We start from the raw sequence: 27,474 nt of genomic DNA on the forward strand, positions 1-27,474 counted from the left end.
GTATGTCTGCATCAGCAGCATTCATTATATACACAGCTTGTGGTTCTCATCAGTAAGCTGAGGAAATACTGTGTAGGTGATTCATGAGTGGGTAAGCAATTGCTCCTGAACTAATTCTCAAAAGTAAGTATCAAACTATACAAAAGTGTACTATCAAACCAGAAAGCTGCTTTCTAGTAGATTCCTGAAAGGTTCTGATCTCAGATATATTCTGTTAAATAGGTTAATGAACAGATTGGCTAAGGAAATAAAAGGTCAAATCATTAGCAAATGACTACAAGAAAAAAGGAGATAGTTATAAGTATTTTAAAAAATGGAATAGGAGCTAAATATAATTTGGAAAAATCAAAGGTTGCCTAAAATCACATTGGTAAAATTCAGCAAATACAAGTACAAAATACTACCCAGAGGTAGCAGAGCTCAAATCCTCAAATAATAATAGATCATAGATAACTGGGAAGCAATATGTTTTGAAAGGTTATGAGGATTACTCAGCATTACAGACTTGAGTAGTGGTCAATACTGTGTTGAAGGTGAAAAAGCAGGCAGACCTCAATGTGGGGTATATTAACAGAGAATTTTACACGTTCTAGAGATGATGCATAATGGGAGGCCTTGTCTGGGACACCTAGAGATGGAGGCTGGCAGAATGGATAGTCAAGAAGAGAACAGCAGGACCAACAACAGTTTTGGAAAGCAAAGCCTGTTATAAAGTTTGGTTAATTTAGCCCAGATAAAGGAAAAAAGGAGTAAGTCAAAGTGGTGTTTTGTGGACAGATTCTAACTTTTGATGATTGTGCTCTGAGAAGAAGACAAAGAAACAAAGAAAGTAAAGAAGACTTGGAGTATATTATGGTGTCCCCTCACCCCACACCTGGTGCTAAGGTAATGAAATGTGGGAGAAGGTGGTTAGGGTGGCTGCAGGGTCTACCTGACTGGAAGCTCTCTGAGAGCAGGCAAGCAAGGCCCTGCCAGAGACATTTGTGCTGTACACAGCCCTGCTGCAGTGCTGGAGCACTCTTCTAGATAACCTCTGTCAGATTCTTTCTGTCACAACGTTTCTAAGAAAGTATCCAGTGGGTTGGAATTCCTCACTACCAGTGAATATCATTAACTGACAGGTAAACTCTTGCTGCTTCTTTTGTCCACTTCCAAGTAAGAACTTCAGTACTGTGCATTTAGACTATTTCCTCCTGACATATTTAGCTGATGGTTTAAATTCATTTGTGAGAGAAGACAAGAGAACTAGCAAAGCCTGGTTTCCAGTGGATTTGTGTTCACTCTTTCTCTCACCCTCTGCTGTAATATCAGCATTTCTCCCAGCCCCCATGGACTCTGCATTGTTTCTTAAAGTCTCATGGCTCTGTGCCCACTGTCAACAGCAGTTGCAGCTCCCTTGTCTTTTTGAGTCCTACTCTATCAGCCCCCTTGGCTGTTCCCTCCCTGTTGGATAGGGAGGCTCTCCCACATATTCCAGCTGTTTTGGGGGTATAGTTATGCTTATTGGCCAATATGAGTGGCCAAATCAAAGACCAGAGAGACTATTTAACTGTTGAATTCACTCTGAAGCTTTTCCCTCAGCAGAAAAATGAACATGGGTTGCTTTCTTTGATCCAGCTGTGAATTTCATGACATTTGTAGAAGCTTGTAGACTGCTGTCAAACTTACCTGAAATTAATAAAGGGATCAGAAGTCATTAGCAGACAGACAAAATATATTGCTTCTAGAATATTATTTGTTTAAGTACTCAAGCTAAAAGTGGGAGTACTTTGAAGAATACTTTTCATGTGCTTTTAAATACCAGAAGCAGCGATTTTGATAAACATTTTGTCTCTGTTTTGGGAGAGAAATACAACACAATTTTAAAAGTTTTGGCACTTACTCTTCTGGGTTTTCTCTGTATATTTCCCAAATAATTTAGGACAAATACTAATAAATGAGTCTTTAAATATATTTCACAACTACAACAGTCTTTCCTTGCTTCCACCTGGTTTAACAATGCAGTAATTCTAATGCTTTTAGCATTTCAAAGCATTTAGATAAACCAAGATCTTTTTGCATCAGCCATATTTGAAGAAAGTAGGTTACACTTACTCTAGTCTGTTAATAACAGCTAACATTTTGCACTACTGTTCTTTCTACACTGTAATTAGACTCATGTAGAGCTGACTTCAATCTCTATAAGTAATACAGTGAATTGAGATGCTTTATGTATAGGTATTTTGAGCGAAGCAATTGCAATAGTTTTAACAACTCAGAAGTATTCAGGACAGTGGTCAGATGCCTCCTGATTCCTTGCAGTGGATGGCTTGATGCAGCACCTCTGTCAGAACTGAGGCAGAAGCATAGGAAACATTATTCAGTCACAGTAAGCTTGTGTCTCAGGGGACTCCCAGTCCATTTTCACATTGTCTTGGTCACAGCTGAACAGATTTCTGACACCCTCAACTGACTACATATAACAGTCCAGAAATTTTAATGTATTTTAATATCAAAATAAAAATATAATGATTACAGGTTTCCACACTCTTCCAGTCACGTAAATAAAATATTTGGTAGGTTTCCTTAATCTAGGAGTATACTATATTTCCATATTGGCAATTCCCTGGATCTGGGGATGGTGGGCTTTGGGTCCCATGGCATAGTGTTTACAAAGGTGTAAGATGCACATTTGCAATGGCTTAAAAGTCTGTGTCTCATTTTGGACCTGGCTGTACACAGTAGCTGTTTGGGATCAGCTCTGAACTGACTGCAGAAGGAAGCCCTACAGGGTAAAGAAGGCCTCTTTGAATCCTGTGTGATATGGCTGTACAAGACTCAGCCTGAATCCTGGCACCCTGAATGAGAAAGTCCTGATTAAAGCCCTCATCCTCTCCCTCTGACTCACAAGTGCTTGCATAGAGACCAAACACACAGAGCAGACTGATAGGACAGGAAAAACAGAGACTTCTAATGCTTTAGATTAAGGAAGACTTCCAGCATCTGGAGGTGTGCACTAACCCATTTAGGTCTTTGCTCCTGGCAAACCTTTTGGTTAAGAACTACAGCTTCTGGGGTGTTGGTGAGGGACAAGGGGCACGGGGAACAGTAGGTGCTACTGGAGAAGGGCGTGTGAAAGGACTATGAGATGATCAGGAAATACAAGGGACTTACCATGCAAGTACATTAAGGGGATATTTGATTATCCTGAGATTGTGTGAATGTGGCCATTGAGCAGGCCTAGTGCAATTCAGACAGGCATTACTGTCAGGCTAAAGTAGGGAAAGTGAATTTCCAACAGGGAACTGACCTCTCCTCTCCTTTACAGCATCCCTTGTCTGTCAATAAAGAGAATCAGCCCAGGCACACCATTAAAAAAATGTATTTATTTATGTTGCAACTGATATATCTCCATGTAACAGATCCAATGTTAGTTTAGCTCAGTCCTGAGAGTTGCTGCTTGTCAAAAGCTCTAGTTCTCTCTTATCCACAGAAAATGATGCATCTTTAGGTATTTGCTCAAAGCAGACTTGGAAATAAAGACTCCCTGTGCTGTGCTAAACTGTAAATAGCAGCTTTTGAGCTTCTCAGCATAAGCAGTTTCTAAATAATCTCACAAACTATTCACTTGAGGGAAAGTTCAGTACAAGTAAATTATTCTTACATGTTGAATATCCTCTTCAACTGCAGCAAGAGACAAAAAGAATTTATAACTTTCTCTCTTAACTAACATGTGATATTATAATTATTAAAGGTGTCCATAGGTAAAGACAAAGTCCTTAGCATCACTAGGATGTATGGACTGCAAATGTCATTTACATTTAGCCATTTTAGAGTGACTATTACATCAAGTGTCATTTCAAATAATTCTAAAATAAGATTATGTTTTAAGGAGCAGATATAGCTTGTCAGTAGTTTAAAATTAGATTATATGTTCTGCATAACTGAAATCTGCTCCTTATAGGATGTGCATGCACATGGTGGGGAGGGGGGAGAAAAGAAAAAAAAAATCCGCTTTTCTCTTTTACTACTCTTTTCATCTGCACTTTTGAATTCCAAAATGGAATTTTATATTAATCAGGAATGGAACGTAGTTAGGAGATTTTGCCATGGACCACCTCCTCCGAAACTCAGCCTTTGCTGTCTCCTGTCACAAATCCCTCATCCATTAGTAAGATATTGAGCAGGTGCATACCTCTGCCAAAGAAAACGCACCAAGTTAAACACATGTTGAAATGTTTTACTAAGCTAGATCCTTATTATTGATCACGATGGCTTATACGGAAAATTGTAACTACGTCTTCTAAGCATTTGTGTTATTCCGAGGGGGTTTCCACAGAGCAGGAGGAAAGCTGGGTGATCAGCTGCTTCGGCTCCACACAGGTGCTCTGAAGGTCAGTGTTAAAAGCCATTGGATTAAGGGCTTAGTTTTGAAAACAGCTGTAGGAATTAGCACCTTGGAGTTAAAACATTAAGGGAAAAAAGATCACGGTTCCAGAAACACAACCAGGCAGGCACCGTAGCTGCAGGGAGCGGGAAGGTGGCAGAGCGCCCGTTCCGGCGGGGTGCGCTCCGTGCCCATGGCGAGCAGGGCGAGCGGGGCAGCCCGGGCCAGGAGATCCCGAAGGCGCAGTTGCCCATTCCCACTCAAACGTCGTTCCCTTCGCCAAACGCCTTCCTCCTGGGCAGCCCGGCTGGCCCCACGCGTCTCGGGGCAGCCGAGCAGCCTTTGCCCACTCCGCCCACCCTGGAAATGCTGGAAGCGAGAGCGCTTTCCCGCAGCGGCACGCAGCCCTGACAGGCATCAGCCCACGCTGCGGATCTAGCTGGAGCTGCCTTCCCCCGCAGCGCCGGGCTTCTCCTGCTCCCCGCAGCGGAGCGGGAGACACGGAGCGGGCTGTTTTGGGCACCTTGTCCGCTCTCCTGCGCTCGCCCGAGGCCTCTCCCCCGGGTCCCGCCGCTCGCCCCCGGCGCTGGGGCGCAGCGCCCCCGCCCGGGCCCGGCCGCCAGGTGTCGCTGCCTCGCACCGCGACCGACCCCCGCGCCCCGGCCCGGGCCCGGCCGAGCCCCGCGGGTTCCCCGCCCGCGACCCCCGAGCCCCGGGAAAGCGGAGCGGCTCCCACCGGGACGGGTGCCTGCCCCGCCTCCGTCCCGAGCTGAGCCGGCTGCAGGTGAAGCCAGGTGCCTCTCCGCGGCAGCAGCAGCACCGCCTCCCCCGGCACCGCACGGCGCCGTCCTCCTGCCCCGTGAGTGGCTGCCGGCTGAGTGACAGGCGAGGCGGCCACATAGGGCGGCCGCTGCCTGGCGTGCACCTATAAGGGCCGGCGGTGAGGGGAGCCGCGCGGTGTGGGGCTGCCGGTGGCAGAGCCGCCCGGTGAGCATCGTCCCACGGCTGGCGTCCTCGCTCGCAGAGCCGAGCGCTGTCGGAGGCGGGCGCCTGCCCGCTGGCTCCCCGGCAGCAGCCCCGCCCGCCGATCCCCGCAGCAAGTGGCAGTCCCGAGCCGCGGGCCCCCCTCTCGCCGCGGCGCCCGAAGGGTGCGGGGCGGCGGAGCGCGGGCGGCGGGGGGGCTCCGCGGGGGGGACCGCCGCCGCACCGGGCCGCGGGCGCCCCCGCCCCTGCGCGCTGCGCCGGGCAGGAGCACAGTGAGCGCGGTGGCCGCGGCGGGAGGAGGCGCAGGCGGGCTCGGCTCTGCTGTCGCCGGAGGGGCTGCGCGCCGCTCCGCGCCGGCGGTGGGGCTGTGCGGAGCCCCGCGCTCGGGTGGTTGCGGGCGGCACCGCCACAGGTGACTCGCGGGCCTGGGGTCGCGTTCCGCCCCGCTGCCGTTCGGCCGCCTCTGCGCGTTCGCACCCCTTCGCCGCGGCCGCCTGCGCGGAGCCCATCTTCAGCCGCCTCGCCGTGCCGGCGCGACCGGCAGCACCGGGGGACATGGCTTTGCTCCGGCTCCTTCTTCTCTTGCTCCTCGCCCAACGCGGGCTGGGGGCTGCCGCCGACCAAGGGCAGGCAGTGCGCGGCCGGGAGCGGGCGCTCGGAGGGAAGCAGCCTATTTACAACCACATCAAGAGCCGGGAGCCTCTGCCGGCCCCGCGGAGCCGCTCTACAGAGAGCACCATCTTGGCGCAGCGGCTCGCCGAGGAGGTGCCCCAGGACGTGGCCTCGTTCCTCTACACGGGCGACTCCCGGGAGTTGCGGCGAGCCAACTGCTCCGGGCGGTACGAGCTGGCCAGCCTCGCCGGCAAGTCGCGCTTCACCTCGCACCCCTCTCTGCACGGCGCCCTGGGCACCCTCACCCACGCCACCAACTTACTCAACATGATCCTCCAGAGCAATAAGTCGCGGGAGCAGAACTTGCAGGAGGACCTGGAGTGGTACCGCGCCTTGATCAGGAGCCTGCTGGAGGAGGACCCCAACATCTCCAGGGCCGCTATCACTTTCAGCACGGAGCCTTTCTCCTCCACTCCCCAGGTTTTCCTCCAGGCCAGCAGGCACGAGAGCCAGGTCCTCCTGCAGGACTTGTCCTCCACGGCTCACCGCCTGGCCAACGCCTCTGTGGAAACAGAGTGGTTCCACAGCTTGAAGCGCAAGTGGAGGCCACATCTGCACAGGAAGGTCTTAAACACGGGCCCCAAAACTTTGGAGAACAGTTGGAAGAGGCGGGAGAGCTTCACTGCTGATAAGAACCACATCAGGTGGTCCTCACCATACCTGGAGTGTGAGAATGGGAATTACAAACCCGGCTGGCTAGTGACTCTCTCGGCGGCTTTCTATGGGCTGCGGCCAAACCTCCTGCCCGAGTTCAGGTAAGAGGAGTGTTCTGCTTGCTTTCTGTCGAGAAGGGGAGGGGGGAAGCAGGATTGGTTCTGCCCCCTCCTAGGGAAGGGCATTCGGGTCTCTGGGTGACCTGATCAACCCCTGCCGCACGGGCTGCTCAGTCACACCGCAGAGCAACCTCAGGCCTTCCTGTTGAGCTGTGCCTTCGGGAGCTGTTGCTCCGTAAAAGAATCGCTGTCGTCTCCGTCTGTAAGACAGCGTTTGCTTTACCTGCTCCCACTGGAGCAGGCGTGCATGGGGCTTACGTTCCTGGCGTGCTTGTGGCGAGGAGAGCAGCAGTTGCCAGTTGAAGTTTATCTGCGTCTGCAAGAGGAAAATGCTCACTGAGGTGTTACTTCTTACTATACTGTGAAGTTGAAACTAGCTGGACCTCAGCTGTGCTTTTAACCTGCTGGGAAATAACATTGTTGTGCCGGTAAACTGCTGTTTCTGGTCTCCAGAGCACATCTGCCGTGGGGTGCTCGAGCCTGGTCAGTGGTCAGTACAGTAGGTAAATAAGTGTGGGTGACTGCAATTGTGTCATAGTTCATGTGGCTATAACCTGAACTGGCAGGAGGAAAGCTTTCCTTTGACATCATCACCTTGATATTTGATACCTAGCGTATGTAAAGGTTTGCTTATTTTTTGTTGCTTTTATATACTTTGCCACTGAACTGCAACTAACAGAGGAAGATAGAAAAAGGCTCTTTCTTGTGTCTTTGTATTTTGACACCAAAGAGATTCCCTCAAAGAGGAGAGCAACCTGTAGAGTGTGAGATGCCATTTTTCTACTGCCACTCCTGTGAGGGGTTCACAGGGAGCTTTGTTCAGTGGGGAATGCCCACTGCCCAGAAGCAGCTGGCATTTCTCAGGATGAGAGAGGAGCACAGGATTTATTTTGTGCAGTGAATTAGTAGTAGGTAAAGATTGGTAGGAACATTTTGCCACAACTAGGTGACAAGGCAATAGTGTCTGCAAATGCTATTTCTCTTGGCTCACTCTGAAATACAGTGCGATCAAAGATACAGAGAGCATACAGAGATATAAAGAGTGCAGTCATTAATCCTTGAAAAAACTTGAAATTTGTTGAATGGATAATGGCTGGCTATTTCTCTGTTGAATTATCTTTTGCCCTGAAATTTTCACACCTACGGGGATGGTAGGGTTAAAGTAAAATGAGCTCATCTGTAGGCTGTTGGTGAATTCCTCTTGAGACCAAAACCCAGGAATAGGTTTACTGTAGAGCTCTTTTGGACCCTAGGGAGTTCAGAGAAGTCAGGAAGCTTGTCAGGGATCATTGAAATGCAGTGTTCAACATCTGATGAACTTTGGGATGTGAATGAAAGTTAATGTAGGCTGATGGTCTCTTGGGGATAGCTTTTGCAGAACCACTAGGCTGGAGGTGTGGTGGCAGCCACAAACCAGCGCTAAGAATATAAATTTTGATATAAAACTTAACTCAAAGGAGCTTCAAGATTGACTTAATTGAAGAGGAAATAAACCCATTTTTTAAGCAAAAGAGTCTAAAGCTCTGATCCCTGCTCTGCGCCTCTGCCAAGATTGTGTGATGCCCCGAAGCATCTCAGTGGTGTAGGTTTCTGCTGTGGCAGCTTTGGTGTTCAGAGCTCACCAGGGCTGTTTTGGCATAGCCCTAGCCAAACACGGCAACCAGTAGATGTCCTCCTGGATGCAGTACAGAGCACTGCATTCCCTGCCTCATCTTCCCAGCCTCTTTTTGCCATGTAGGGGTCACTTCCGTTGAACACATAGAATAGCCTGTTATAACTGATACTTCAAAGGGCTTTCACTGAGCTCATCTAAACTTGGAGAACCACTGCTTATTTAGAAGATCTTGGGATGGAGTGTGCTGTGCAAGTTCAAAGTGTTGTGTTGCTGTTATACTGAATAGTTAGGATGAAACTAACAAAGATTTGTTTTATCAACAGAGATGAGTTTGTAAGCATTTCTGAAAAGTGGGTTATGTCTTTCCAAACTATTAAAGAAGCAGGTGGAAGAAGAGAGATTATAAATATATACACATTCTGGCAAGCTAAAGGAGTTAGCTTGTGTTCCTGATTTGAGGTATCCTAGATGAAAGATGGGCCTTAATATAAGATTATTACTTGGAATATTGAGAAAGTAACTTCTCAGATACATAGAAAATAGTATACACAAAATATGCTTCCAAGACTTGTAGTTTGTCTCCGTATTTACACAGTGTTTTCAATGCTTAATAGGTACATAGCCTCAATATGAATTTTTAAGAGAAAAAATGGTTTAAAGCATGAACACATAATAGAAAAATTTTATATCCAGTGTGGTCACTGGAAAATTAGTATGAATTACTATAAGATGCCTCTTGAAGTAAGCTTTGCTTCCCCTCACCATCAGTCTTTGAGTGACACAATATTTTGAATTTAAATTTTTATTTAAGGCCCATATGGAAAAACAATGTTTTTCAGCCTCCATCTTTTGGGACAGCTATGTTGGTTCTCCCAAAAGTGTATCTTTGAACCATCTGTTAGAAACATCTTAATGAATCAGTTACCATGCTCCTCCCATTTAGTAGTCTGGCATGATATCATTGATGATAATTTAGTGTATGCCACTTGAACATTCTAACAGTTTGTGTACTTTCTTTGCTCACGTTAGGTTTAAGGCATGGTACAATAGGGTGAGATACTGTTGGGGGACAGATACATTCAGGAGCATGCTATATCCACGAACATGAGTTCCTTCACATTACAGAAGGAAAAGCTGTTGCTCCTTCTTGGTGTCTCTTCTGTGGCAGTAACAGATGAGCTTGTTCATGTAGGATAGCAATGGAAAGAGTTTAAGGAAGGCAGTGCTGATAATTACTACTGCCTGTGTTCAGTGCATGCTGCTACTGCAGTGCTGTTGTCAGTCATGTTCTGAAAGTGCAGCAAAAAGCAGCAAGCTTTGTTCTTAACATTGTGAAGAGTTACAGTGCTTTTGGCTGAGGATGTGAGTGTTACAGGACAGGTCTTGCAGTTCATCTGTCTTCAGTTTCACCTCTCCCCTTCCCAAGAGATTACTGCCAAACTGCCCCAAATGAAGGCAAAGGAGATAATGTGGTTAAGTTGTCTAGCCATGGCTAACTGAGATGTTAACAAATACTGAGATGAAGTGGAGAAACCAAAGGCAACTTGATTGTGCTGATACCAGAAACTGTTCAGGCCCAGTGGGGCCACATTAGCCTAGTACAATGCTAAACTAGCAGTGCTGGCGGTCTGCAGCTTCTTAGCAGTGCTGAAGTTTTTTGTGGTCTGCATTTGCTGGTCTTTCCACCCAAAATGCATGGAGAGAACATTACTGCTACCTGCTTATAAGATGCAGAAATCAGGATCCACACAGACTTGAAGTAATCACTTGATGTTGACCATCCCTCCTGTTTAAACTGATGCCGTTTGCAGCTGAAATTTGCCACCTAATGTGCCTAATCACTCTGGTACTGTAATGCTGCAGGGGGTAGAGCACAGTAGCATCTGTCACAAATCTTCTGTGCCCCTCCTCTGTACTGCCTATCACATGGTCAGAATGAACCATATTTTATGGCACATGACGACCCAAGTGTCCTCTTTGCAGCCCTACTGAGAAAGTGGAAAAGTGTGAGAAGTTGCATGTTGTAAATACGATTCCTTTTCTAAAAGTATTTTCTTGGTGCCTGGAGAAGAAATGGGAGGTCTTCATTGCTTTAGCAGTCCAGGAGACAAGTGGGAAAGATCACTTCTTCGTCTAGAAGAAAGATGACTAAATAGTCAGCTAATAGGAAAACACTAGTTAAAAGAAAGTCCTCCTGGGTCACTGAGTCAGTCTTCTGCTGTCACAGGCCCACTTAATGTCATCAGTTGACAAATCTCCATCTTCAAGCAGGTGAATTTCCCTTTTGACTCTTCAGTTCACTGGCATGCTGGACCTAAGGGTTGGATAACTTCTCCTGATTTCTGATCTGAATTTATTTGCCGTCAGTTCTCACGCATTTATTCTAGTCCAGAACTGTCTTCTATCTGACTTAGCACTCTTAGCTGGTGTTTACTGCCCTGACTTATTTATAGGCAGTGGCCCCTTCTCCACCATTGTTTACTAGACTACACAGACTGGCTTTCTTTAGTCTCTATCATAAGCTCTCTGTTGCCATGGTCCCTCTTCTCAAGTCCTGTTCCAGTATTTCCTGAACATGGTTAGTCAGATTCATGTGCACTGTTCCAGCCTTGTGCAATGACATCAATTATCCCCAAACTCTGATGAATGAGTTGCTGCTTTTGTGGTTCAAGATGTTCCCTTGTGTGCTGTTCTCATTTTCTTTAACGCTGTGTTGTAATACATCTGCATTTTGAGAGCTGGTCATTGGCCTCACATGATTTCTCATTGTGGAGGTCAGATTGTCTTCAGGATATGAAGCACTGGCTTTCTTTTCCCCTCCCACCATATTCCAGCAAGTTTTTCACCAAATCCAGCATTTGCTATCTTTTCTTAAGGTTTTTGGGGAGCATCCATTGGAATAATGTCTATTTCAGCAGAGAAGTACTCAATCAGCAAGCTGAATAAGTTGGGGTGGCTGTTTGGGGTTTGTTTGTTTGCTTTGCATTCTGTTTTTAAATTTTATTTTATTTTGAATGGAGTCTTGTTCTGGATCATTTACAGGTAACTTCATTCTGAAGTTCGGCCAGATTGTGCTACATCTTCATATTTTCTGTCTTCCAGAGGTTTGCTACTTCTCTCAGTTATTGGAAAGATATCCCTTGATGCAAAGATAATCTTTACTGCACGGTTAAATGGAGCTGTTTCTTCCCTAAACGCAGTGTAATGTAGTGATTTCCACTGTACCATTAGCAGTTACTTGGACCACTCCAGTGTTAGACTGTGATGGGACCCTTAGTTAAGGAAACATTACTAAAGGCAGATTAAACCATGCAGGTAGAATTATTTGTGACAAATAAGTAATTTCATAGAGATTATATGTATGATTCATTATTCTGCTAAATATTTCACAGCTATTAAATTACTTGGTAAAAAAACCTGAACAAATATAGACATGAAAAAAGGAATTTTACAAGTGGGTAATTTTTTCTTTTAGACATGGTTTAATTTCTTCCTTTAGCCCCCTTTTTTAGTTTTCCACAATCTCTCTTTAGTCTGAGTACTGAGATAAGAGAAAATTAATTCTAATTGTTTAAGGAGACTTTTTAATTTTGTGCCATTGTGATGTGACATTAGTTGTATAATACAGAAAATATTTTAAAATGTTGAGGTTGACTTTTTTTATTACATGCCCTGGCCCTTAACATGATTGAAAGTGTGTGTGGATTTAGAACAGGTTTCAAAAACGAAAAGGAATAATGTATTTCCTAGAATTTCTGAAATTCTTGCATTTGTATTCTTGAAAAGAAGTAAAACAAAGAAGCCTCTCATTATACTGTCTATTTGTGGAAACCCTCAGGATATTTTAAGTATTCTCTAGGCAATCAATTATGTCTCTGACAATATTTTTCATATTAGGTCATGGATATGGATAGAAAACTGGGTGTTGAAAAAACATAGGAAAGGAACAATAAATAGGGATTTCTCTTTTAGAACCATGATTCAGCTTTCTTCAGTACTGGAGAAACAGAAGTGGGTCTTTGAAAAAGAAGTTAAATGTGGCCATGAGAGAGTTGAAACACATACTGCATTCATGTCCACAGTTACATAGCACATGCTCAGTTGCAATAAAAGGAGCTATATTTTTTTTGTGTCAAACTTCTGTTTCCAGCTCCTTTGTTCTCCTTCCCCATCCCACTTGGGCTAGACTTCCAGCACAGGAGGTTATCAAAGCTCTTTTGAAGGGAATGGACATGTAGCAGTCCTTACTGAGATTCAGCTCCAGGACTGTTATCTATTCTATTTGTGAGTATGGGATGAGATGGAAATCTTCCTAAAGGTAAGAAAAAATGTACTGCTGTGTTAGGTCAAATAAAAGGTTTCCATAGCCTTTGCTCCAAAAGCAGCTTCTGGCAGATATTGAAGGGAAAATGTCAAGTACTCCTATCCTGGTTATATCCAATTTATCAATGGTAAGCAATAAAAAATAGTTTTTTTTCAGACTTTATCTGAATGACTGGATACTAAGTACATATTAACCTGACCTCCATGATTCTCATCCATGTTTTAACACACTTTTGTCTTCTGCAATGTAGTTTGGCATTGCATTCTATAATATATTTATATATTCCATAATATCCATCTATTATGGGTTCCATAATTTTCTGGTTTTAAATTCACTTCATAAATTTAAATTCATTGTGAGATCCTAGATTCTTGAATGAATACTTTCCAAAGTGTTTAATTGCATTTTTTCTGTGTCAGGAGGGTTATATTAAACATTTTTATCGCTTGCAGACTTTGCCACTGGCTGCTCATTTGTGAGGTGCAGAAAAGTCAGTGGTGAAGTCCAGCTTGTTAACTTCCCGGCTTTTGTTTCACTGATTCATTCAAGAGTGATGAAAATAACTCATTTTTGTCAAAGGTGTCTTTACTCAGAGCAGTTTTTGTATCTTGGTTGTGTATTATGTTAGACATTCTACTTCAGCCTTCCACTTTCTGAGGTATTTGAAATGTTTTTAATTAGTAGAGCCTATCCTTTTAACATGCTGTTTCTAAAAATATCTTGGTTTTGTCTTACATTCTTGTAATTTGTATGTTTCTCCTTGCCCAGGTTTATGCCTTTCAATTTCCTTTTTTTTTTTGAGGTTGGCTTCCACTTACTTTTGAGTTTTAAAATGACCTTGTTATCTTTAAATAAATCTTCAGTGTCACAGGATTTGGTATAGTTAGGCTGAGACCATCCCTCCTGTGAAGGATTCTTCTATTTCAAAAGCTCTTTGTGTTCCTAACATATTTTCTTCTACTGTGCTCAGTTCTTTGGGACCCTTTCTTTTCACCTGCTTCTTTGACCCCATGGATGGTAATGGAAGCATTAAAAAAAAAATAAAATGTAACCTGAATTTGGCTCCAAGACCTCTTTTCATAGTGCTAATCTAATGTAAGTGGTACTCTACCATCACTGACACCTGGCATTCCTATACAAGGTGATGCTCTGTGACAGAGTTAAGATGCTAGCAGCAACTTGAGCATCCTCAAGCAAAAAAAAAACCCAAACCATCCCTGCACCTCAGAGTATCTAAGAAACTGACTAAACTGCAGGGGAATCCCCAGGGAGGCAGCACTGCATGCCATAAATCTGAAGGCAGATTTAAATTTGAAATAATTCTTCAGACAATAGAGAATTCAGCTTTAAATATTCTGCTCTTGTAGTACTGTTTCAGATGGCCTAGAGGGATTTTCTTTGCAGGTAAACCCTAATTTATGTTCCCACACTGCTATACGTTACTCTTCAGTTAATTTTCTTCATAGTGAAAGCTGGTTCTCTTATGAAAATGTGTGCTGAAAAGCAGCAGTCATGCTAGGGCTGAGGAATTAGTGTAGTCTGTCCTGTTAGTAAGGAATTGGTAGTAACTCTTTCCAGGTTAAAATCACGTGTCATGTCTCAGTAGCTTTTGTTAATCTGGCTGGTTATGCACAGTAATGATTTCAACAATGTCCAAGTGATGCAGAATCCTAAATTTTAACTTTCAAAAGCAAGCTGAACCTGCAGAAGCTGCTGTTTGTCAGCCAGACTTATGGCTGGAATTCATTTGTGAATTTGACACCAGGATTATTTTTGGGTGCTCAGTTGATGGTACATTGGAGAAGCCTCAGGTGTCAGGTAGTATGCAGTATTTGAAGATTAATATTCTTGAAAGTGGCAACCTCCAAAATGAGAGTGGTCAGAAAAGGCATCTGCCCTGAAAACACTGGCTGTGCTAAATACAGTGTGTGTTTGTCCAGAGGAATGGGCATTTGCAGATTTCTGATGGCTGTAGAGAACTTGTTTTTCTTAGCTCCTTGTTTTGTGGTAAAGAGGACTTGTGAAGGACAGCGTGGAGGGCTGGATGAATATGACAGCAAGAATCTGAACAGCTGTTTAGATGTGGGGAATAGTGCCCACTTCAGTGTGTGATAACCATGCCTTATACCTTAATTATGGGTGCTCACAATGCTTATGGGCACAAAAGTAAGTGTACAAACTTAGAAGACAAACTGTGTGTTTAGCTGAGCTTTGATGACCTCTGTGCCAAAAAAGCTTTTGAAGAGCTACAGAACAAGGATACTGTTTATCACCATTTAAATGTTGGCAGACTATTATTTTGTACAGTTCTGGCTTAAGCTGACTAGGAGAAAAAGAACATGCTCCTTTTTTTTTATGATGTAACAGTACAGGCAAAAAAATTATTCTGTAAATAGGTTTTACAACATGTTGTTACAATGAAATATTATAACTACTGAAACTATCAAGATAGCTAGTAGGTTGGGAAAATAAGCTTAAATCAATTTCTGGCACAGATTTCAAGGCAAGCAGCATGCCAACAAACAGTAGTACTGGAAATACGGACAGACATTAAAGCTTCTTAAATCAAACCTCTGGCCTGACAGAAAATCCTTGATGACATCATTCTTCAATGATTTTCTTATGTATAATTTAACTAATTCTTTCTTAACTGCATGTTTAACATGGCCATGCAATCCTTAGCTATCTCTTTTGTGTGTGTAAGGACTGTAAATTTGTGTCAGGAAACAAATATCTATTGTTACAAGGAGATTAACGAAATATACTTACCTGCCAGATGGTCCACAATTACCAGTAATATTGTTATTAACTTATGGCTGTGGCTTGGGTTCAGCCAGGCAGCGTTGCCAGTGTGGATGAATGTGTTACGCTGACAAGCTGAGCCTACTCTTACACCCTTGATATTTGTCTTGATTGCTTCCACCAAGATAGCAACACTGCAATTATTCCCAATTAGTTTGATAAATATAACACAGGGAGTTGGTCCATATACGTTCTAGGAGGATGTGCTCTTCCATATGTTCCATTTTCCGAATGCTGAATCAAAAATAACTGAAAATGTGGGTGGCTAAACAGGCTGTGCCAGCTACTCTATTAATCACAGATGAATTTCAGAAATATATCGTGTACATATTGGTGTACTCTGTGTAATAGCAGTGGGGTACAAGTCTGAGATGGTGTTTTAAAATGGCAAAGGATCTGAAATGAACGCAGTGGGAGTCTCGTACCATCATGACACTTCTTTTAAATGCCACACATACGCTTAAAGAAACTTTGCTTTTGAAAGCATTGTGTCCTCAAGTAGTTTAAGACCCTGGTACTACTTCAGATCTGTGATGTTACTATGAAACACGTATTGCAGAGGTCTGGTGAAAAAAGAGTAATAATTGCACCATGGAGAAAAACAGTTGAAATCCTATGGCAGCTTGAAATTGTTAGGAGATACTGCTTTCCTGTTCCTGCTTCTGCACTGTCCTGTTTCTTCTTGCTGTAGATTTTCACCCCAGAAACTCACAAAGCTCTGAGAAAAAGGAAAACCACAACAACTTAACCATATCAAAAGTTCAGGCTGTGCTACGGAAAAGCTGCAGATGGGAGAAGAGTGTGTAGGTAAAAAAGTTTGCATTCAGTTCATGAAGATTGGGTTTTGTGAAAGACAAGCACTCTTGTAAGAAAAGTTTTAGTACAAGAGAAGCAAAAAGAACATCGATTTAGTTGGAAATTAAATAATTTTATAGTGTTTGTGGAAGAAGTATTACAAAAATCTTTTCAAGCTTGCATGGCTTAACAGGGAGGTCCTGACAAAACTTAAGCATAAATTAAAACTACAGGTGGAAGTGGGGCCAGGTGACCTGGGAGGAATATGGAGACACTGTCTGAACATGACTGTGATCATGAGTATCTTGTATCAGCAAATATAAAATAATAAAAATATAATTTAAAAAAAAAAAGTGGCCCACAGGACCAGGGAAGTGATCATTCCTCTGTACTCATCACTGGTGAGGTTGTATCTTGATTCCTCTGTTCAGTTTTGGACCCCTCACTGCAGGAAAGACATTCAAGGGGCTGGAGCAAGTCCAGGGAAGGGCAGTGGAGCTGGTGAAGGGTCTGGAGCACAAGTCCTGTGAGGGAGCTGGGGGTGTTTAGTCTGGAGAAAAGGAGGCTCAGGGGAGACTTCACTGCTCTTTACAACTACGCAAAAGGAGGTTGGGATGAGGTTGGGGTTCGTCTCTTCTCCCAAGAGACAGATGACAAGTGATAGGACAAGAGGAAATGTCTTCAAGTTGTCCTGAAGGAATTTTACAGTGGATATTAGGAAAACTCGCTTCACTGAAAGGATTGTCAAGCATTGGAACAGGCTCCTGGGGCTGAGTAACTGTCCCTGGAGGTATTTAAAAGATGTGGCACTTAGGGGCAAGTTTTAATGTTGACTTTGGCAGTGCTTGGTTAGTGGTTGGGACTCAATGATCTTTAAGTTCTTTTCCAAGGTCTTTGCTGCTTTATGGAAAAGTGTACGTTGTGACATAGAATGTTGCCAAGTCCAAAGTACTTGAGGTGTCTCCCAAGAACCTACAGGCTGATCAGTCTCACCTCAGTCCCTGGGAAGGTGATGGAACAAATCATTGTGGAAACCCCTTCTGAAACACATGAAGAGGAGGAATGTGATTGGGAGTAGTCAGCATGGATTTCTGAGGGGGAAATAGTGTTTAACCAGCTCAGCAGTCTTCTGAAGGCTGTGTCCGATTGGAGGTCAGTCACTATTGATATACTCCTGTGTATTGATACACCAGTTAGTCACCAGTGTGTGCTTATGGTAGAGAAAGCCAACAGCCTCCTGGTCAGTGAGAGGAAGTTTTGCCAGCAGGTTGAGGGAGGTGATCCTTGCTTTTTACCCAGCCTGGTGCCATCAAGAGGGCTAAGTCCACTTCTGGGCTCCTCAGCACAGGAAATGTGGGTGAACTGAAGCAAACCTAGTGAAGGGCCACACAGATAGCTAAAGGTTGGAGCATCTGGCACACAAAGACTGTGTGAGCTGGTACTGTTCAGCCTGGAGAAGAAAAGGCTTCAGGGGCACTTTATATGTAAGTACCCAGTGAAAAAGAAGAGAGAGACAGGCCTTTCTCAGCCTTATGAAAGGATGGAAAGCCCAAGAGGCACAAACTGAAACACAAGAAATTTCATTTAAACATCAGAAATATTTTTTTTTGGACACTGTGAGTTTAGTCATTCACTAAATCAGGTTTCCCAGAGATGGTGAAGTCTCCATTATTGAATGTATAAAAAAACCCCGACTTAACTGAGCCTGCTTTGAGCAGGTGAATGCACTGAATGATCACAAGAGGCTTCTTCCAAAGTCAGTTGCTGTATGAATCTGATTTTCACATCTATTTTTAAAACAATAATTGTATTAAGGAACTTTCAAAGGATGTAAGTTCTTTAATCAATTGTGATGTGAGAAGTCCAGAAGTATTTTCCTTTCTTTCTAGCACCTGGCTGAGTGTTAGGATGCTCTCCTGCTTTCTGATGCTTGTCCCACTAGAACATGCCGCAAATTCTTCAAATTGCAGTGCCTCTGGTACAATGCCATACTGAAATGCTTTCTCAGTGTACTTACTGACTCTAATTTCTCTGGCTTGTGTGTGTTGTCTTTCTCACAAGTAACCTCTAGGTAAGTTTTCTTCGGAAAATATTTATATCCTTTTTTTACTGGCACTCTGCTTCTATAGAGTTTGCTTGTGATAAGACACAGCAAACTCTTAAATGTGTTTCTTCTCTTCTGGCAGTGATTAGTTTGTCCTTTATTTGTGATCTGTACTTAGCAGAAGTGTTTGAGGAGGAAAAGGTGGGTTTCCTCTCCTACCAGTTAAAAGCAAAATGTACACAAGGGAAAAACTTCCCATGTAAAGGAAATCAAACCTTCTTCCCTCAGGTGCTTCAAGTCTCCCAGGTGAATGGGTTGCATTTCTATTAAAGTTGGATCATCACTGTTTTTCCTACTTGTATAAACGGTTTTATTTGAAGTAATCAGGGTTGTGCTAATCCTTTATAGGTTTGCCAGTGTGACTGGTGTATAACATGAATTAGGAGAGCAAGGAGTAGTGTTGGTCCTGGTCCTGTTGCCTACTTTGTGCCTCCTGTCCTCAGCCCACACACTAATATTTGTCTTAGCTCATAAAGGTCCAGAAAATAATAGAAACCTATTGGGTGGGATCTACCCATGACAGGATGAGTGACCTGTTGTCTCTCTGCTATGGGCATCTGAATCAGACACCTTCTTTCTGTGTTAAATTTGTAATCCACTGATATCAGCATTTTGAAGAGATAATCTGTGCAGTATGGCAGTTTTTCCTTTTGACATTATTGCTCACCTGGAGCATGGGTAAAACAGTTCCTTGGGGTAGAGTTATGGTTTGAGCAGTCCTTGGTGAAACTGCTGTTCAAAACAAATGTATAAAGGCACAAAGCTGTAAATCAAAAATATATCAGAATTTTCCAGAAGTGTGTGGTGTGTGCTATTTTAAATTTAACTTGCTAGAACCAGCACTTAAATATTTCAAGTAATTTCTAAATGTGCCCAGCATTATATTGTTTAGATTCTAATCAGAAGACTGGGTGGGGTTAAGTGCTCCTGTACTGTCAAACTTCCTACTGTCTGTTTTATGTAATTTTCTAATGCATTCTTCTGACCACTTACATGATGTAGTTGTTTCTCCATTTACTATATAGCATGTCTGAAGATGATTTCAAATTTCAAATTTCCAAATTCAGCTGTTGTGGACTCTTGTACAGGGGTGAGATATGAGGGAACAGTATTGCCCTGGTTTTGATCAAGCTCACTCATGCCCGTTCCAATTTTGTTTGTATATATCCTCTCAAATATATGGGTCTGTTGCTATTGTTGTGTAATTGGCATTAATTAAAAGAGGGAACACACTTTGAGGTGAATGAGGTGCTTCTGAGATAGAGCCATGCCCTTGTTAGTTCACAGCCTGAAAGAAGGGAGATGATGGTGTTTGTAGTTGTGGAAGTCCAGACTGTGGAAATGAAAACATCTGTCCCAAGTGGCTGAAATGATTGACTTGAAAGGAATGGTATTCTAGATTTAAGATAGTAGCACAGAGCATTCATCCACTATGAATGAGTTTGTGCAATGATTTAGCAACTACGAATTGCATATTGACATTTTTGTCAAGTCTGGACCGCAGCAAAGCAGTCATAGATGACACACTGACAAAATGATGCTATAAATGTCCTAGGTCATTCTGAAGAATATGTAAATCTTTGAAGGCTTTTTTTTTTTTAAGATCTAGAACAACAGTCTTGTACCTTTTTTCTTCTGATGATTTTCAAGTTTTTTATAAAATAGTGCCAACTTTGAAATTGGCTTGTTAGCTTTTCTTTCAAAAGAATTTTTGAGGTAAACTGTTGATGGCGAAACCTTAGAGACCCCCTGGTATAGGGCTTACATAATTCAGATGGTCCTTCAGCACATGTGTGTGGGAAACTTTTGTTTTTGGTTTCACAGACATCAGTGGTCTGTTGCTGGCTTGTGCAGATGTTGTATCAAGTTTTATTGCAGAGCCAGCTGGCAGAGGAGTGTGGAGAGGGCTTGGATGCCTGCTGGAGAAGTTTCTTGGGCTGCAGAGAACAGCCCTGAATGTCTCTGGAGGCTGGTTTGTCTCTGGGGACACTTACAGAAAAGGTCTTGCCAATTGTTTTGGCAAATAGGATTCCCAGGAGCAAAGGGGAGAATGTAGTTTTTGCTGGATGTTGGGTGAGGTGCGGTGTCTGGTGCCTTGCACTCAGAACTGGCTGGGAAGGTTGCTGGCTCCAGAAAAAGTAGTGCACATCTTTTCCTGTTTTTACTCTGTGTCTTTACTGCATGGTAAAATGTGAAGGGCATTACATTGTTTGGACATACAACTTGTTCTTAACTGCCACCCTACTGCTAATGTTAGATTTACTGAGCTCTTGTCATAGTACATCTCAGTAAAGTGTAAAATAAAAATGTGTTTCTGTGATGGTGGCTCTGGGAGCACAAAACTTCTCTGGTCTTAGACATTTTATCAAATTCCATATTTAGAAGAAAGATGTAGTTCTGCTTTTCAGGCTCCAGCATCATAGAAAAGTTTAACTTATTTCTGCAGTTGTGTTCAAGGCTGTTTCTCTCTGTTTTCAGAGGTGTTGTCAAAGTCGACATCAATCTGCAGAAGGTGGACATTGACCAGTGTTCAAGCGAGGGATGGTTCTCAGGGACGCACAGGTGTCACCTCAACAATTCTGAGGTATGTCTGTCCCTAAGGGACCTCACTTCAGTAACAAATCTTTACAATGAGTAGTGTTCTGTAGTATTAATGTTACTTATTTTACAGACATTAAATGCGGTTTTTTAGGGCTGAAGAAATCTTTGTGTGAGGTGTTGTGGAATGCATGAGTGTCAGAAGTGCCTGCATTTCAGAATTATTGATGTTAAAACAGAAGCAAAGTTACTGTGAAGAGATAAGTTACAGGGAAAAAGATTACCAATGAAATAATTTATGAGGTTCTGCTTTCCAAGACAGACAATTTTGTGCTCAAAATCAAAATAGGATTTTAATGTCAGTGTCGCTTTTGTTTGGACAGCTTTGCAAAATATAGTAGAAGTAGCTGAAATGCTAATGGTAATTATTCAGGAAAACATGGTCACTTGATAGAGTGATACAGAATAACAGGCAGAATTGGGTACTGTAATTCATTCTTAGTAGAAATGCCAGCGTTTTGACAGAGCTGACTAAAATGTTTGTGCTCAGCTCCTTCCTGCTTTCCCTTTCTTCTGAAGGTCTGTGTCTGGTTCCATCTGTCAGCAAATCATAGATCATTCAGACTGGCCAGTCATATATGTTCAATTAAACTTTTAAACAAAATACATTTTGATTTTTTCTTTTAATTCTGCTGTGTAAAGGTGATTTCAGAGGCACCCATTTGTTTTCTGTGAGAGTAGGTACCTTGTGCACTTCTGTACTTTTGAAAATGCCAATGAAAATGTGGGGAAAGTTGACATATATCTACCAGAAGTCAGGAGATGTTTGCCTAATTTTCTGTAAAATGCCAATTTACCAAAACCAAGTCTAAGTTTAGAAAGACAGTTGGTTTTGATGAATTCAGTTGCTAGCATATTTGAACAAGAGCTCAGAATTATTGTAAACATCTTTTTTTTTTTTGGTATTTTTGTCTTTGATTTTTTTCATAAAGTAAACTTCAAATGCAAAATGAAGTCTTTGATAAAGACCGATTTAAGATTAAATATTTCTGCAAGTGGAAAAATATTTTTCCTTGTCAGCTTTTTGACTTCTGAGTTCAAGGGAATAGTTTTTAAATCCCTCATGTTTCTTCCTATAAGAGAATGTTGTTTCCCATGTGATCTGGTAAACCTTGTTTTTCAATATATTCTGTGTGATTATATACTTTGGCAAGTGTTCCTCCTTCTCCTAATGTCTTATGAGCAAAATCTGTCAGCAGAGGGGTGGGACTGTAAGTTGCATCTCCGCAAGTGAGAGTAAAAGGGGAAAAAATCCAGTCCTAGATATTTTGTGGTTTAGCCCCATTTGGTAACTAATTACCACACACAGTCATTCACTCATTTCCCCTGCCCCCACTACCATGAGGAGGAGAATTTGGGAAAAAAAGTTAAAAATGGTGGGTTGAGATAAGAACAGTTTAATAACGGAAACAAAGTAAAATATAACAATACTGATGATAATATATATGCTATTACTAAAATGATGTAAAAAATAAAGTGAAACCTGAGACCAAGCAATGATGCATGATATCACCTGCTGACTGATGCCTGTCCTGTCCCCCAGCAGCAAGTGACCCCTCCTGCCCAACCCTTCCCAGCTTATATACTGAGCATGATGTTCCATGGTGTGGGATATCCCTCTGGCCAGTTCAGGTCAGCTGCTGCTTCTCATGCCCCTCCTCACTGGCAGAGCATGGGAAACTGGGAAGTCCTTGATGTAACATGAGTGCTGCTTAGCACACTGGTGTTTTGGCTCCTGCTGTCAACATTACTCTCCCAGAGAATCCAAAACACAGCAATGTACCAGCTTCTGAGAAGAAAGTGAACCCAGGAGAAGGTCCAAGACCTTGTATGGGATTTCATACTTGTTTCATTGGAACCCACTCTGTGGAATAAGGGTAACTTAGATAGTTGTGCAACAATATTTTCTGCACAGTTTTTCTTACAAACGCTAATGAAATCGTATTCCCTGTGCTCTCTTATCTACCTAGGAGCAGTTAAACAAATGCCTGCTGATGGTTGAATGCTCTGCCCCCATTTACAAAGTCTGTCTCCAGCAGAGTAGGAGGAGAATGGAGATCTCTGGATTTCCAGTTCAGCTTTAGTTAGACCCTCCTTGCTCACTTTAGTTTTGTTAGGTCACTTGAGTATTGGCTGCAGGGTAGCCTCTGTGCAGACTATTTGATAAGTCTTTGCCATAAGGAATTTCTGATTTGGCTCTTGAGTGTTTATTGCATAGTCCATACCATGTGGCCAGGCCACCAATACCATTAAACCAAAGGCATAAAGCTCAATATTTCAGAATATTTAAAAATTTCAGAAATACAACTCCCTTCTTCTGACATGGTATGAAAACATAGTGACTTTATGCAAAAACAAGAGGAAAAGACCAAAGTTATGGATTAATCAAAATGCTTTCATAGTGGCTAAAATCTACTAGGCACATGGCAGACAAATTCTCCTACTTTCTGTGCTGTTCTGAAGTGTTTATTTTCTAAATAAAAATGAGTTGAGATGAGGGAGATGGAGGTATATGGCAGTGACTGGAAACATATGGTAAGCCAGTGGTCTGTATGTGCTAGACAGAAAAAAAGAGAAGGCATGGATGGGATCCAACTTCCACCAGAAAATAGAGACTGTTTTTGAAAGTACTGTAATTGCCTTCACATAGTCTGGCACAACAGCATCAGGAAATGATGCTAACTGTGGCACTGGGATTTGTCTTTGGAAGGTCATCAAGAACAACCAGATTCTGATGGGATAGTTGTAGTGCTAGTCCTTGCTTGGAGAAAAATAGTGTCAGGCTGGGTGATTTAGGTGTATTACGACTCAAATATGCAAAATGCTGAGACATACTAATCTTCCTTAAACTTCCATCTGTCCTTAGATCTAGGTGTTCCTTAGGATTGGTGCCTCTTAAATAACTTGCTTTATGTTTGGTGCCCTCAAGTACAAAACAGAAACAAGCACTGAAAACTTTGGATTCCCTATTTTTGACTACTTAAATTCCTAATATGTAGTGAAAACCTTTCCTCATTTATTCTCTTTTGTGGGCAGTACATATACATCCCTGATATCATAGCAACCTAGATGAACAAGAGTGCCCTCCTTTAACCTCAGGGTAACTGGACACTGCTCAGCCTAATTAGGCAGGAAGATGAAGCTTGACACAGAAAAGCCAAATTGCAGCCATGGATAAAGTCTATTTCAGTTGTTACTTTTTTCTCCTTTTTTTTTTGAATAGCTGAATCAGCCAGAAAGAGGCTGATGGCCAGGTGTTATTTTTGTGGGAGAGTGCTACATTCTGCTTCCTGCCTTCTATCTTGACTCCCAAATAGGCAACAGCTTTCCCAAAAGCTTTTGGGCAAGAGATTTGGATTCTCTGGGGCTGCAACAAGTATGACAGGTAATATCTGCAGAGTTAGAAATAATTAAGTTGGGTAGGTCATAAAACGATGCAGAAAAGTCTGAAATTAACAAACAGAAAAAGTGTAGTTACCCAGTAACAAATGGAAAGTAATTTCATTGTACAGGGAGTGCTGTACAATGGACCTTCAAGGCTGGTTATTTGGAGTAAGAAAACATTTTCCTCATTTACATTTAAACATTTTACCCATTTGAAACCCTTGAAAATTTGTACTATATTGGATTTCTTCTCCATAGATGCTGACAGCAGCTGCTGGCACTTTTAGTAACAACTTTAGAGTCCTTGTGGAGACACCAGCAATAACGTCAAGGCTGAGGAGCATCTGAAGAAATCAGCTGGTGTGGCCCCTTGAGCTCAGCTGGATCCTTCCAGCCAGCAGCATCAGTCTGTGAGCAGTGGCAGCAGACTCCACGCTGTTCCCCTGGCCTTAATGAGCCTGCCAACAGCTTGCAATGTGAGGCAGGCTCAGCTGACATCCCTTTGGGTTTCAACAGTATTCCACAAATGACAGTGAGCAAAAATATCTAGAGGAAATGAGGGAAGCAGAGTAAACAAGAAAGCTGCATTGCTGTCTGTATACAGTGGCTGCATATCTGTGTTTGTAGAAGGATGCATAGGCCTACTGTGTGTACTATTTGTTGTGCACAAACACAAAAGCAATTGAGAAGGGAAAACAAATGAGCAGTGCAGCCAAAATCTTTTTTCCATTGTTTAGCAAAACATTTGGGACCATCATATTTTATTATACTGTATGCAAGGTTACAAGCAACTGAACAAGAGGGAGGCAGGGGCTGATTAAAAATAGAATTGTAATGGGGACTGAGCTGGGAGAGGGGAGTTGGGAAACCCAGTGCTTTCCAGGTTTTTCAAGCAAATGCTTTTCAGTGCCCTTGTCAGACTGGGAAAAGGCTATTAATGTGCACAGTCTGTGGGAGGGGAACCATGGCAAGAGATTAGCATCTGAAGTCATAACCCACTGTGTCATGCTCAGTGTCATTGATTTTGCTTATTACTTGCATGTATTTTCTGTCCTATCCATTAGGAAGAGTGCAGTCAGAATTAGAAGAATTTGAAAGCAAAGCTGTTTGGTGATTCAGTCTGAGTGAATGGGTTTATGGACTATAGTTAGCTTGCAATTTGGAAATAATAATGACTTTTGAAGCTACAGATTGCATCCAGCATAGGATAAGAGCAGTACCCAACCAGAGTTGAGAGCATGTCAGGATGTATTTTCACTTAAAACAACATCTTTATTGGCAGAAAACAAATACTAAATGCTACAGCAAATCAATCCTGGGCTGAAGGGGGAATCTAAGGCAGAAAGGGCAGCGGCTCATTTCAGTATTCAGGTAAAGAAAACATAGCCAGCACTTGGATTCAGAAGCAGACAGGCGTATCTGTTCTCTCCAACAGCTCAGGGTGTTTGAAGAGTATGCTGTAGACACAAAGAACATTTCAGATGCTATTTTAAAAATAACTTGTGCATCATCTGCATTCATGGGAAAAGTCCCCTTATGACAGTAAACCAGATCTAATCTGGCACTCCCCCAGACACTGTTACATAAAATAAGGTGGAGGTTTGTCAGAGTTCTCAGTGATAAACAAGGTGCTATGAAAACCAACTTTCAGTTTAAGGAAGAGCCAGGTTGCTTAGCTACAGTATCTTTGCTTTAAAGACAAAAAATTTAAATGAGTCTGTGTTTTGCAGGAGCTAATCTTGGTTATCAATGTTTTCTTCAAAGAAGAAAATCTTTGCAAAAATTCCTTTCATCCTAGTTAGCAGTCTTAACTTGAGCATTTAAATTCATCTGGGTCAGTTCTATTTGCTTCAGTTTTTCCTTCCCCCAGAGTTAAAACATGAAAAGGGGTAAATGGCTGGCTGAATGATGTTGTCTATCAAATTAAAATAGCTGGGAGATTTTTTGGTTTATCTTGCATATGACAGGTGATCTGTTTCCAGTTCTTTCAGATCTGTTACTGCAATTTTTGGATCTTTCTCTGCTGAACAGAGATGTTCATGTCTGATCCTGTCAGGCAATGCTGATTAGTTGAACTGGTGCTTCTTCCCGTTGTGTTTGGGAAGAGGTGAGGCCCAGAAATTTAGTTGGCTGGTGGAACACGAACAAAATATGCCTGGTGGGAGCAAAGGGGAAGTTGCAGATGGAGTGCAGGGAAGAGATCTTCCCAGGAGAGAGATTGAGCTATGAGACAAGAGCTGTTTGGCTGGGGCAAGAGAAGGAAGTTCAGGGTGTATTGGGAGGCACAGAAAACCTTGCAGTGAGGAGCGTGGGGACTGTAGCCAGGCTGCACCATCCTCATGGCAGACTGGCTGTGAATTACCTTTCCCAGATGTGAAATGGCAGAAGCTGTAGCAAATCCAGGCATAAACAGAAAACAGCTTCAGAGTTCTTTTGTTATCACTACATTCAGAGGCCTGTACAATGTCTGAAAAATGCCTCTAGTAGCCTTAAGCACATTAGATGCATGCAGTTAGATAACTATACAGCATTTTGGTTTCAAAGCATCTTGTCTGCTCTGTGAGAGATTTTACAGGCTTGTATTGGAAGGTGCGCAAGTACTCCCATATCTTGTGAGGTAATACAAAGACTATTACCCCCCTTTTACAGCTGGCCCACAGGCACAATTGTTATCTGTAAACTGATAGACTGGAATTGAAGAGTGGTCTCCAGGTGTGGGAATTACTTTCTCCAGAGTTTGATTTCTGCAGAGAGGTGTGCCAAGCACGTGAGTTGAGAGTCCTGATGTGCTCCAGCCAGGACTCAGGCTGGGTCATCTTCAGAGTGGGGTTTTGGGGTGCATCACAGCAAGTACCCACACCATGCTTCACATATTTCCAGCAAGACTTAAGCATCCTGATACATTTTTGACACCTGTGTCTGATGAGCTTCAGTTTTCTTAGTGCTCTTGGCTTGTGATAGAATTTTGGTCCAAAATGAAGTCGCCCTAACTCCTCTTAGATAAACACACTGTTGTTGTCATTGCAAAGGACACAGCTTCCTTCTGCACAGACCTGT

The 27,474-nt window shown here is 42.8% G+C and overlaps 1 protein-coding gene across 2 annotated transcripts in view; it reads left to right on the top strand.

Moving 5' to 3' along the window:
- Positions 1–5,707: 5,707 nt before the first annotated feature.
- GPR158 (G protein-coupled receptor 158) overlaps positions 5,708–27,474 on the top strand; it is a 185,883-nt gene continuing 164,116 nt past the window's right edge. For both annotated transcript variants that reach the window (XM_005518734.2, XM_088065160.1), the window contains exons 1-2: positions 5,708–6,777; positions 20,914–21,019. In XM_005518734.2, coding sequence (XP_005518791.2) covers positions 5,906–6,777; positions 20,914–21,019 — 978 coding nt within the window. In that variant the 5' untranslated portion in view covers positions 5,708–5,905. The remainder of the gene's footprint in view (positions 6,778–20,913; positions 21,020–27,474) is intronic.

Source organism: Pseudopodoces humilis, chromosome 1, assembly GCF_049639895.1.
Source record: "Pseudopodoces humilis isolate 2021_Gansu_Grassland_sample_001 chromosome 1, ASM4963989v1, whole genome shotgun sequence".
NCBI lineage: Eukaryota > Metazoa > Chordata > Aves > Passeriformes > Paridae > Pseudopodoces > Pseudopodoces humilis.